Source organism: Channa argus, chromosome 19, assembly GCF_033026475.1.
Source record: "Channa argus isolate prfri chromosome 19, Channa argus male v1.0, whole genome shotgun sequence".
Lineage (NCBI taxonomy): Eukaryota > Metazoa > Chordata > Actinopteri > Anabantiformes > Channidae > Channa > Channa argus.
The window spans coordinates 14,406,918-14,420,554 of record NC_090215.1 but is presented as its reverse complement, the minus strand read 5'-3'; the positions used below and the strand labels follow the sequence as shown (position 1 = coordinate 14,420,554).

Below are 13,637 nucleotides of genomic sequence, written 5' to 3'. Positions count from 1 at the left end.
CTGCTTCTGACTTTATGTTTATAAGGAAGTTGGATTTTACAATACATCCTCACAAGAGGTGGAAAAAGCTCAAACTGAATACAAAATAGTGCATTTGTGTCTCCCTCTGCATCCCTGTTGCATTTCACATTCTTTGCCTGTTTGCTTTATATTTCAACAGTGTGTTTCATGGTTATTTTTGCGACAGCAGGATGCAGTGAGTTCTCTGGAGGCCAATACATGAACATAAAATATGGAACTATGCTAAAGGCTGCTTGTGTTAGTTTCAGTATCTGTATGTGTACAATTTGCCAGCCGACTTATTTCTCTCTCAAACAAATAATGTAGTGATTGGGGATATTTTTATAAGTTCACATTGTTTTAAATCTGTTTATTTGCACCTTGAGACTCTTTTAGGGTATATTTGCAGCTTAGAGAATGTTTTTCATTTGGTTTCATCTCAGATTTAAATAGTTTGACAATTTTGTTCATTGACTTTTTGGAAAAAGGGGAAATGAGAAGATTGATTCCACCTTCATGTCTGGATCTTTAAAGTGATGCTCCAGCCAAGAGATTGTTAGCATTGCTTGGCATAAAGACAGATGGAAAAACAGATGGAGGGAGGTGGCCTGGATTTATCCAGCAGTAACCAAACGTTATCAGTGCTGCCAAAGCTTACTAATTAATGTAGTATGTATTTTTAGTTTAATTTTTACAAAAGCTACAAAGTGAAAATACAACCCTTTGGTCTACTACTGTTGTGTGACACTAACACTAAGCATACAGACACAGTTCTGTCAAGCTTCTTTTTTAACTATTGACAGTACATTTGAACCAGCTCATCTTCACTTGTTCTGATGTGACTTCCGGAGGTGAACGTCTTGTGACTGAGCTGTTGCCTTAACTAAAAAGCTTGGAAGCAGCTTTCCAGCAGATAAGTCCATGCAGTTTCCATTTAAAGGAAGCGTACCCCGGGTGAGTCTTGTGGTAGAAGTGGGCCGACTCCCTGGAGACACATTCCAGAGGGTCTGAACGCTGGTGTCGCCTGTGGGGGCGTGAAGACCCTCCTTGCCACAGCGTCTGTCTCCTCTGGGCTGTCTTTGATGTGCTTGTTTACTTAAACCTCCTCCACAGGTCACTTCCTGTCGCTTAGGGCCCTCAGCAGTGTCTCCACATGCACCTCTACCCTCAGTCTCTGTCATTGACCACACACTCCATCTTTGCTGAATCAAAGTTTCTTCTTCTCCCTGTTTATCTTTTTCGAAATGTTTTTTCTGTCTCTCATGCTAAACCTAGTTGCCCTACATCTCCACATTCTGCATTGTCTACATCTCTTGACCTCTGTCACACTTTAAATCTGGTCTAATACAAGAGACCACATTAATCCAGTCTACCGTTATTAAATGCCTACAGGATGCCATTATAGTCCATGAGTGGATTTCACTGGATTCCTCTGTAATTCTTTGCTTATATGATGCTGACCTTTGCACCATCTATCCTGTTTTGTTACAGTGGTGCAAAAAGTCGACAGCGTATCTGAAGGTATAGCAAACTATGGTGGAAAGATAATCGCTGTTGAGACTGATTTGAAAAAGTTAGGTAAGTTTCATGTACCTTAAATTGAGCAAAACTTATTATAACTTATTGTTACTATTAACTTACTTATTATACAAATTTCCATTTTCAGATGATCAAACGGGAGAGAAGTCGGAAAACACCACCACAGAGATCCAGGCTTTCAAGAACAACATCTGGGCTCTCCAGAGGCAGCTGTCTGTGGTGGAGGAACGCATCCACAGCGATCAAGTTAAGCTGAATCAGCTGCAGAACATTGGCTCAAACATTCAGAGCAGCCAGGGCTCCATTCAGGGACTGCTGGGTACCAACACAGCCAACCTGCGATACGTCAATGGCACTCTTCAGTCTTATGGCAGCATTATTGAGGGTCTGCAGGATGACACATCCAGGCTGCAGAGAGAACTTCACCAGCAGGTGAAACTTCAGAACCAGGCGCTGCTCAGCATCAGCAGCCTCAACCTTACCCAGGCCCAGCAGAGAGGCCTGATCGCTGCTCTGCAGCGCTCAGTGGAAGACACCAGCCAGGCGATCCAGAAAATGCGCAGTGACTTTCAGAGTCTCGAACAGACAACGCGACAGACACGCTCGGATACCGAGTGGCTTCGAAGTAAAGTGGAAAACCTGCAAATTCTGGCTAGCAATGCCTCAGCTCTAGCAAAGGCCAACAACGACAGCCTGGAGGATGTGGGCTCACAGTTCACCTTTATGGCCAACCAACTCCAAAACACCAGCAGGCTGGCAGATGCACATGACCAAACCCTAAGGGAGATTATGGACCAGCAGAGGGACTTCGGCAACCTCACATCTACAAAGTTTGACAGGCTGGAAATTCAGCTAGATGAGTCTGAGCAAAACATGGATCGTTTGACCGGCAACATCAGCTTAACCACGCAGCTCCTGGGTGCAATCAACCGTAATCTGAATGAGTTACGCACTTGTTCTGATACAGTCGGCCGTCACTCAGACTTCTTATTAATTCTCAACAGCAGCATGATGGATGTGAGGACAGATGCAGTTAGTCTGAGGTCCCAGCAGGAAGAGCTGGCAGCACGTTTGGACAAGGAGGTCACCAGCCTCTCTATTGTCATGGAGGAGATGAAACTGGTTGACACCAAGCACTCACAACTAATAACCAACTTCACTATTTTACAGGGTGACACTTGACTTTAGTGTGTTACACAATATTTGCTTACATGCAAAGAACTGGTTGAGAGATTGATATCATTGTAATGTCTGTATGATAAATGTGAAAAAGCTAGTTAGCTTAGCACAAAGACAGAGGGGCTGAGGGAAACAACCACAGGTTCTATCTAAAGGTGCTAAGTGAAGTGACTGTATTTTATCCCACAGAACAGAATCTTCTCAGCTAATTCTCAGCATGAAAGCAAATATGATAATTTCCCAAAATGTGTTGCTATTTCTTAAAAAAAAATGTTTAAGTTTAATTAGTATGTTTTATGTTTTAGGTCCCCCTGGTCCGAGAGGGCCAAGAGGTGACAAAGGATCTCAAGGACCACCTGGTCAGACTGGCCAAAAGGGAGAAAAAGGAGAAAAGGGTTCTCCAGGTATACGAGGACCCAGAGGGGAGCAGGGTCCACCAGGACCACCAGGTTTGCCTGGATTAAAAGGTCTGCCAGGTGCACCTGGCATTCCTGGGTCCAAGGGCTCACGGGGATCAGGAGGCAGGGCTGGACCCCCTGGAACTAAAGGAGAGCCAGGTACCGCCGGTTTGCCTGGAAGAGATGGACAGCCTGGTAGTCAGGGAGCACAGGGCGCACCAGGTATGAGAGGCCCAATAGGACCAGCTGGGGAGCAGGGGCCAAGAGGACTACCAGGACCACCGGGGCCTACAGGGGCACCAGGACCACCAGGGCAACCGATCCAAATCCAGGGTGCAGTAATTCCTTTTGGCCCTATGTCTCTGCAGGATGAGGCAATAGCTCCTACACTATGGGCTCCAGGTAAGGCTTTCCTCATTTAGTCCTGTATTCAGTTTGAACCTTCCTCTGCTGTAGGCAACACAATTTCAATTTAGGCACCAGATAATGCAGCTAATATGAAAATCTATTACTATGAAAACAGGTCTTGGGTGGTACATATTTGCAGGAAGATCTCCAAGATGACCTTTATTATTCCAGAAAAGCAAAATCATTTTTGTGAGAATTTCAATATTTGAATATGTCCAGGTTGGAGTTTTGTTGAGCACAAGTTGATCTGAGCTAAATTAAGATACATTTTCTGCCTTTAAAATAATTTTAAAGTCATTGGAGTAATCTTCTTATCTACAGAAGAAGCAAATTTCTATTATCTAATCTTTAATAATAATATGAGGCTATTGAATGTATTTAATGAAACCCCTCCATGTTTTGTAGGTTGTCCTGATGGGTGGGTAAACTACACAGAGAAGTGCTACTTTTTCTCCAGAGTCCTGCACAGTTTTGATGATGCAAAAGCAATTTGTGAAATCCAATCGGCTTCGCTGTTGATCATCAATGACATGGAGGAGCAGGTGACAACTTATTATTGCATTTTTGTCTCTAAACAATGAAATCCCCTAATCTGAGCTTTTTACTGAAAGTAAATAACTTTTCTGTATTGTGTGCACTTTTTCTGTTCTCGTGGGACAAAAGAAATGGCTGAAGAAACAGATCACTGGAAAGGGTTACTTCTGGATGGGTCTCACTGACAAAGAGGAGGAGAATGTGTGGCGCTGGCTGGACGGAACTAAACCTGCTTTCACGTCAGTATTAAATCAGAAAGTGCTGTTCTTGAAGGGAACAGTTCCTGTTCCTCGGATTTAGTTTCAGAGCTGTGCTAATATTTTTTCCCAGTAATAATAACACAGACAGAGATCAGAAAACAACTTAAAGATCAAGCCATGCATAAAACAACACCCATAAAAACTATCAAAAGCATTAAAAATCCTTAACTTTTCTAATATTTTGTTATTGCACTGACTTGCTGACCATGATGTAAAATCACTACATAAATTTGTAAGATTATACAACTGGAAATATAGTAAACAATATTACTAACAATTATACAATTATCCAAACCAATATGTGACAAAAGTAAAGTTATTCTCAGTGATCAATAGCCAACAATTCCAGCTGTAGTTAATGAAAACCATTAAAGCTGATGTATGATCGCCCCCTGTTGTTTGCCTGCAGAAAGTGGAAGCTTGGTCAGCCTGACAACTGGGGTCATGGCCATGAAAAGGACGAAGACTGTGCGGGTCTCATCCATGAAGGGCTGTGGAATGATTTCTTCTGTGAAGATCTCATAAGCTACATCTGTGAGAAGGAAATGAAGACCTGTACGTCTGTTTCTGTCTTGCTTTCTTTCCAAATGCCACCGTTTCCTTGTTGCTCAACAGGTGTACGTGTCTCTGAGGTGTCCTAATGTCATTCTGTATCTTTTTTCTGCAGCAGAAGCAACTGGATTGTAGCGATAATCTTGAAAGCCAGCGTGCACCGAGCAGCTACAGTCTTCACTCATGTGGTGCTGGTCCACTGACACAGCACATGGGCAGTCAGTATGGAGAGAGCAAAGGGACAATTTTGTGAAAATGTCTCTCCAGTGCTGAAGAGATGCCTTAGTCCTCCAAAGTGAAGCTAAATCCAAGTTTACCAGCAAGTGCAATACAGCAGGGCAGCCAAGTATGGAGGAGAATCTTACCAAAATAGCTATATATATATATATATAGTTATGTGAACACATATTTTATGGTTATGTGAACACATTTTATGAAACATTATTCCATGTTCAAATAAATATCGGAATGTATATTTCACTATGCAATTTTTTAAGGAAAATATAAATATTATGAAGCCAAATGGATTTATCGCGGGGCTTTTCATATCTGATTGTCTTAAAATTAAACAAAAAGATGCAAAATGATGCGCAAAAAACATACTGTCGCTGATATGCCATCTTTGAGGTTGACCTTTCGGTCAACCTCATGAATGTCTATGTAACATTTTCACTTATACACGTAGAGTACATGAAATATAGTATTTGCATATACAAACATAAAGTGTTACAATCAGCTTAAGCTTTTGGTAGCAGTTAAATACTCTGTATAATACAGTATTTTGTGATTATGAGATTTATTTTTCTTACTACAGTACATACATACTGTATGTTTATATACAAGAATGTGTGGCTTCCACTTAAAAATAAAAAAAATCAATGTGCCATTTTATGCACTCAGGTACTGCTTTAAAAAAACACTTTGGTTTAAACTAGGAAAGATGAAGGAAACGCTCACAAATAAATATGTAAAACCCATAAGACGTTTACATTTGTTTCCTTTTTCCTACATTTATACACAGTTTCAGATCTAGTATGAGGTGGCTGATATGTCTGCGTAACTAAGTGTGAAGGTCATCACAAAACTCTCTTAAGTATTGTAGAATTTCATTTATTGATTATGCACAAAGTTATTGTCACTTTTCTATTTTTTTTCTTGAAAAACAACTTTTCCAGTGATTTTCTGACACTGACTTTAGTTTTCTTCTGTCTAACCCAGATTATAAGCAAAAATTTTGCTTTTTTAAAATAATCATGAGCTATGCAGTTTTTTGACTAACAATTCCTCTCAATCTTTTCACATCCTGTTGCCTTCCTTCCAATCAGTCACCCTGTCAGCTGCACAGAAGATTGAAATGATCGTACTATAGCACCTTGAGTAGGAGAGAAGATAACTACCATTCTATCAACAAGCACATCTTTATGTTAAAAAACAAGCAAAACAGCGACTGACAGACTGCGAGTGCTCACCAACACTTTTATATGTAGACTCACCCCCAGTGGTCTTTAGAAAAAGATACTACTGTACTTATTGAAAAATTCAAATTATATTAAGATGCAATGTTGTATATTAAATAGACATAGTAAACATCAAAGCCACATAAAAGGAGCTGAGCCAAGCAGACAGTTTTAAGTTTGAGCTGTGTTTGCTCAAAGTGAGAGAGTATGCGAATAACTTATCTTTAAGAAAGATGCTTAATAATAACTGCTTGTTTCACATTGCATCATTTACACATAGGTTATACACAAAAAAGCAGCATATCGTCTAAATGTATATTTAGTTTTGAGGTATGGTAAAACTATATTTTATCTTTTGAAGCTTTCTTTTGGACAGCCACAGTATTTTTGGAAATTATATCTGTAGAGGAATACACTAAAAAAACAAACCAATTAAGCAGTTTGGGTTTTGAAATTGGGGCAACTCACGAGACACAACCGACAAATTCCTCGAATGTTTCATGTCACATTTCCCTGGAAGCTTCTCATTTAGCTATTTTTCCTTCAGGTTTCAGTGTTTACTGATCAGTGCGTGATTCAGGCTGCAATGCTTCAGTGCAACAACATACAATAAGGCCAATGTGTGAACTCAGAACCTCTCAGATGCCAGGTTCTGTCTCAAGCTCCAGCTACGGTACATACTGGGACTGTAAACATGAATCCAACATTACCCTTTGGATAGGAATTAATGATGCAAAGAAAAAAGAACCAATGGTTTTGTTCACTGTTGCTGATTATTTCAGGTTAGGTCATCAGCTGTGCAGCTCTTCCGGTCCTGTGCAAAGAAGATTGTGACAGCCAATGACGCTGAAGATAAGATACAGATAAAATGATGGAGCTGAGGGAGATGTGGAGGCAGGCTGGCTCAAACGTAGGCATGAGGTTGCGCTAGTCGTCCTTCTCCACTATGACCTCCCCGTGAAGCACCCTTCTCCTCTGCCGCAGCATGTGGAAGTAGAGCTGAGGAAACACTGGGGAAAAGGAAAAAAGAAAACTACAAATATACAATCTGCAAAAGGGACATGAAAAGTAAAACGCAAACATTAAAAGTGTGATTAACTATAATAATCTAAAGTAGCCTAGGTTTATAGGAAATGATACTTACGTGGGATGTAGGACAGCATGACGATGATGAGGCAGTAGTAGTAGTCAAATGATACGTTATACTTGTTGGGAAGCCTCATTGAGTACATTCCAGATCTGCGTACGAATGGCAGAGCAGCATAAATGGTGAGCAGCTCTCCAATGACTCCCACCGGGTACAAAACGATGAAGAGGTTGTATCTGGGAAAACGAAAGGAGCCAAATGATTTACAGTTTCACACAACTTCAAGCACACAGTGCTGCAGATATATTAAACAGGATGTTAACACACTCACATGCGGCTAAACACAGAAAACACACAGTACTAATCCAATTAAGTGACAGGAAGCCAAAATGCACGAGCACACACTAACAAATATTACTGTACCTTGAACGTTCGAGTTCACCTATAAGCACTTGCTACGTAAAATCTGCAAAGACTTCATTTATACATTTGACCTAATGTTATAGATCATGGATTTGAGCAAAAACAAGCAGTTATAAGTAATGCAAGGTAAAAAATAAAGAACTACTTCAATTTTTTGGATCTTTACGGAAACCACAAACTTCACGGACTAACATTCCCTGGCATTAATCTTCACATACAATAGAATTGTTATATGATGAATATGTCTTTTGTCTGCTACAGTACTACTCTCATTTTATGCTCAATGCTTAAATGCTTTTAACAAAGCAAAGACTTGGAATGAACTACAGAGGTCTGGTAAGCTCAGATCTCCACATTGTTTCCACAATCATCTTCAGACCAAACCCACACTACCTTTAATGACATAATTTAATCACACAGCTCATTTTGGACCTGTAAACATGTGATCTGTAAAATGAGTTCCCCTCATAAGTCATAAGTTTTTAATGTCAAAATAAATGACTGAATGTAACCCATCACAACTCAAATATCTGCTTTATATTCAATGAGATCAAATATTAATGAGTGGAGAATTATGACAGACTGACACGATTTGGCAGATAGGAACACAACGGAAGAGAAAAGCAGGGAAATCCGAGTGAGAAGGTAACGTTCACAGCTGAGACACCAAGAGAATTTAGTGAAGTAGACCTCGAAGTCATCGAGATCAACTCCTCGGTTGTACTTTTTAAGAATCAAATGTTGTTGTACATTTGGTTAATGTTACCAGCTTTAGCAAATCAACTGTTGGCAAGTGCTTGTGATGGGAAGCGACTAAAACGCAGATGGGAAGAGGATTTGATTAAGCAGACGGTGTTGTTGGTAAAGCTGCGGAATCAGTGGATGAAGCTTGGTTACTTGGCATACAGAGACCTAAATGACCTAAATATTTCAATAAGCAGGTACTTTTCAGCTAAAAGTAAGCAGTTTAAATGCCACATCACAAATTTGAGCCCACGTGTATCACAACATGATCTAAAATAGTTCTGATAGGAGGAAAAAAGCTGGTTGCGTAAAATTATTCACAAACTGTCAAATGTTCTGGGCTTTGTGCTACAACTGTCCGTCACCCCACATACATGTGAGACGGTGACCCTCCCTTTGTGACAGCATGTGGTCTTTCTAGTATGTTTCCTGCCATGACTCAGGGCTACAGGGATCCTCTATTTAGTCAAGAGCACAGCAAAGGCTCGGGGGAGCGTCTCAGCGGATGTGAGAGAAACGTTACGCAAACATTCCATGACCAAAACAGATGGTCTTAAAAACAGGAGCAGCTGAACATGAGCCCCTCTCCCAGGGGCCTGGCGTCTCCTCCACGCTTAGAGAAAGACATGAAGGTTGGGGGGCAGGGCATGAATCAAGATCAATAGCAAAAAATTATTGGCATTACTTTAAGTTGACTCCCATGACACAGTAAAATGGCAGAAATCCTTATACAGTATATTGCTGGTAACAGCGATACAGAACAATGTCTCACCGAGTAAATGCATAGATGCAACATGCAAACCTCTCTATTCTGCAGGGAGATGGCCCCGTCTGTGCTGTAAGATGCCAAGCCTGTGTGTTGGACAGCTAGCGGCGTGTACAGCTGATGTTCCTCCCAACGACTCCGATTTCAGCCGAGCTAGGACCGGAGCAGGGACATGCGAGGCCAGACTGACACGTCACAAATAATGGGCAGGCGTTACGTCACAATATCGCCAGCAAATCCCCCTACATCGAAATGGCATGTGAGGGGATGTGAACCCTAAATCTAACAAAATAAACCTTTATCATCAGAATGAACAAAGATTGTCAGGGAGTGTATAAAAACGTTAAATAATTACTTTTATGATGGTGCAAAAGTTTGCATCCCCCTTGATAGAGGTTTTAAATATGGACTTTAGTTCATTTTAAATCAAACCCTAAAATAACATCATTATCAACTTTCGGATCTGCATTATCTGATTTGTCAGAGCATAGTGTTAGCTGTTAGTTCCCTAATCAATAAACACACACATGATTCACCTATCCGTGTGAGCCAGGCGATACTTAGTACACACACAGCTGGACTACTTGCTGACATAAAGCTGGTCTAGATCCAGAAGCATGCCAGACGTGAAACCACCAGAACGGGTCGACATGCTCAGGCACAGTAATGACAATTCAAGCTCTTCCCAGTCACAGGTAACATCTCCACCTGGCCCATTTGATGAAGTACGGCAGGTGGTGGAGCAGGTTGAATGTGTAGTAGGAATATCTGGTTATCTCCGTCATTGTCCACGCAACCAGGAATAGGATTACGCTTTCTTCATTCTGGATCTTCATTAAGTCCGAAAAATGGCAAAAACACAGAGGACGAAAAAGTAAAATGTGCAAATGTTTGTGGGGAAGAAAGTGAAAAAGTAAACGCTAAACTAACAAAACCACGATAGACCACCAGGTTTTTATCATTCTCTGTGATGATGTAAAGAGTAGCAGTTGGTGAGTTAGTGAAAACAATAATCACCTGTCTGATGCTGTTGGTAATAAACCAAACCATGAAAATCCGTGAACAAACTTGAACTCCAGTTACAATCACACTAGTCTTCACGATTCCTACAACAGACCAAGAGCAAAACTAAGCTTAGAGCTTCAGGTGTTGGCATGAGAGGCAATTTGTTTAAGCGTTTTGTTTAAAAATCATGCACATACCGATGGCACAATGTCCCACCTGCAAAACAAGATACATAAAGATGTAATGTTCTTAACAAACTTTACCTTATTTATCTAATGATTTTATTTATGATTCTGATATGACCAGACTTTTGATTTTGACAGCTAAAGACCAGCATCACCTTATTAAATAAGTGGAGTTCTTAGTACGACTCTCATTTCAAATAAGGACGTCTGTCATTATTTTTTCTATAATGTCTTACCTCGACTAATGCAAAGGTCTGGAAAAACTTGAGTGTCCGTGCTATACTCCTGTACAGACCCCTGTGTGTCCCTCTCTGGATGTAGAAGCGCATCATTGCCATGGCCAAAACCAGCCACCTGCAACCACAAAAAACAGGAAATATTGCAAAACAGCAGCTTAACTATGCACGATAAAACCGAAGAAAGAGCCATACGATATGGATGGCTTGATAACTGAGTTAACATCGCATCATGTTGAATGTTGGGGGATGGAGGCACCACATTGTGAGGCATCTCCTCAGCCAGCTACAATGGCTACAATGGGTTAGCCGAAGACTTTTTGTTTTGTTGCGTTTGGCTAGAAAGTGTTTAAATCCAAAAGGTGAAGGCAAAGGTACAGCAGCAGCAGCAGCAGCAGCAGCAGCAGCAACGGTAGCGTCGGCAGCAGCGGCAACGCTTTTCAGAATCATGACAAAAAGTCACAACCACAAAAACCAAAAGCCAGGGGGATTCTGACGACACGGTGCACAAAAAAAAAACTTCAATATGGCCTGAAGTCCCCTTCACAATCTTTATTGGTCCATATTTTCTTTGTGTCCTTTCACTGACACGAGAAAGGCTGTAAATCTGCTTTTAAAAGAAAATGAAAACAATCAAATTCAGCTCTACTTGTATCAGTCCATTGTGTCTTTTTTGACACAGAAAAGGCTCATTAGGTTAAAACCTGAACCCTAAACCCACTGAATCTTTTCACAGCCCTTTGTCTCTATTTTCTGCAGTATAAGATTCAAGAAACTGGCATCTGATTATTGTCTATGTCAAACAGATGAATTCCTCAGCGACCAGAACATAGAACATATCTGCTTCAAGAGATGAAAACACAGCAGCAGCCATGCAGTTCAGTTTTTGTTTTCTGGCCAATATCAACACTACTATGTGGAGTACATATTTCTGCACTCTCATAACTTAGCCTGACTAGAGAAATTATGCAAAGCATGCAAGTGATAAGCACAAGAACTGAAAAATGCACGTTAAAAGATGAACATGCAATCAAGACAAATTCAGAAAAAACTGTCGTGATGTCATCCGTCTCCTCACACTGCCAGTTTGTGTGCTGCTGAACCCTGACCCAGCTGGTAGAACCCTGACCCAAACTGAAACCACGACAGACACGCATTTATAACAGACTATAGCCATGAAAGATCATCTCACAGGGAGAGATGATCTTGACAGGGAGGCCGGTTTTAAAACACGTAGTGAGCTGATGGATGGTTTGAATAAAGGGATGCAACTAATGTTTCTTTTCACTTCTCACTGTTATATTAACCTGCTAGTTAATATCTTGGTCAATATTGTCCCATTTTAAATATCCAATAAAATAACAACTAACTATACTTTGTTGGCCTCATGTGCAACAGCTTAAAAATAGTTTTTTAATCTGACCACCAACCTAAAACTCAATTATACTGAGTAAAGAATTATATTGAAAAAACATCCAATTGTTCACTATATAATTAAATAATGAAAAATGTATCAATAAATCAACTGGCAAACTCAAGGGCTGTTTTGAGTTCAAGCCAAATGTCTCTAAATCAAACCTTAGTGTATGTATCATGATGTAATTATTGGTAATTATACATGAGAAATGATTATTTTTGTGCAAACTTCACTATTTAATAGTCACATAGATGGTGGATAACAAACGTTAACAGAGATGCAACAATTAACAGTTTATTGGATTGACAACAAAATCAATCAGCATGTATGCTCAATATTATTTAATCATTAATTACATTTCATATCAAAATCTGGGAAATTTTCTTGCTGCTTTCATTGTTTGAAATAGGTTTAAAATGAAACCCTCCAAATGACATCATCTTTTGACCTTCAGAGGATGTAAATTCTTTGCTCATATTAGGAGGTTGTGGTCTTGGTCGACCTGCTCTTCCAGAACTTCTCCAGATGACGTCAACTGAACTCCTGATGATGAAAAACCACATCATGGTGTCATCTAGAGTTTTGTTCTTCTTCTTCTTCTTTTTTTTTTTAAAGTACAAGCCCTCTCAAAACCCGAACCACGAGAAGCAAAGGAAAAGCAAGATAAAGTTCGGTGTATCGCTTACTGACCAGTGACGATGCCAAAATAAAAGCAGACTTGCATACGGACAGAGACTAGGTCCTAAATGAATCAATGTCAAACTGCCATTTGCTTTGTCTGACAGCTGTTGTATTTTCTATTGCTGAAATCCCACGAGCACACACACATCTAACGTCTCTTGTTCTTATTTCACGTTGTTAATTCGAAATGTGCCCATTGAGCATTTTACAGTCACCGATCCCCACAGTCAGCGCCCTCCGTCTAAACTTATCCGTGCGCCTGTCGGCCGCGTCGTGGGCCTGACAGCAGGCAGTCAGCCCTATTTGGACACGGCTGCTGCCTGTCACTCCAACAAAACGCCTTTCATTCATTTTGTACCACTGTGTATCAATCATGTTTTTAGATTTTCTTTTTCTTTTCTTTTTTTATTTACAACAAAAGGTGTTTTCCCAACTTTTTCCAGCTCCGATGTGAAGGCAAGCGGCCTAAATACAGCAGCTGAACGGGCACTTTGGACACACAGTCCTATAAACAGCAACACACGCGTAGAGGTTTTAGGGAGCGGCTAACTTATAGGCTTTGCTTATTCAGAGGCGTCAGGGGCGGAATTACGCACGTACCCTGCGGTCATGGCGATGTTGTAGAAAGTGAGCCATGCTGTAGCGAGGGTGCTCTTCGTTCTCTTCTTGTTGTTGGTTTCCTTCTCCTCAGCCGTGCCGTCCTCCTCGCTGAACGCCATGGTACCGGGGGCAGGCTGGGGAAGTCAGGAGGGGAGCTGACAGCTGG

At 40.7% G+C, this 13,637-nt stretch overlaps 2 protein-coding genes across 2 annotated transcripts in view; one reads left to right on the top strand and one right to left on the bottom strand.

Annotated features, from left to right (window-relative positions):
• LOC137104758 (collectin-12-like) overlaps window positions 1–5,844 on the top strand; it is a 32,149-nt gene extending 26,305 nt beyond the window's left edge. Inside the window, exons 4-10 of the mRNA XM_067486415.1 lie at window positions 1,492–1,578; window positions 1,667–2,710; window positions 3,024–3,518; window positions 3,930–4,066; window positions 4,188–4,297; window positions 4,728–4,873; window positions 4,986–5,844. Of these exons, the coding sequence (XP_067342516.1) occupies window positions 1,492–1,578; window positions 1,667–2,710; window positions 3,024–3,518; window positions 3,930–4,066; window positions 4,188–4,297; window positions 4,728–4,873; window positions 4,986–5,005 (2,039 nt within the window). The 3' untranslated portion in view covers window positions 5,006–5,844. The remainder of the gene's footprint in view (window positions 1–1,491; window positions 1,579–1,666; window positions 2,711–3,023; window positions 3,519–3,929; window positions 4,067–4,187; window positions 4,298–4,727; window positions 4,874–4,985) is intronic.
• A 120-nt stretch (window positions 5,845–5,964) lies between these two features.
• Window positions 5,965–13,637, bottom strand: hacd1 (3-hydroxyacyl-CoA dehydratase 1). Its single transcript, XM_067486417.1, has 7 exons — window positions 13,472–13,637; window positions 10,774–10,891; window positions 10,550–10,568; window positions 10,365–10,453; window positions 10,056–10,177; window positions 7,472–7,650; window positions 5,965–7,337 (listed from the first exon to the last, which is right to left on the bottom strand). The coding sequence occupies exons 1-7, from the start codon at window positions 13,588–13,590 to the stop codon at window positions 7,255–7,257; spliced, it is 729 nt and encodes a 242-aa protein (XP_067342518.1). The 5' UTR covers window positions 13,591–13,637; the 3' UTR covers window positions 5,965–7,254.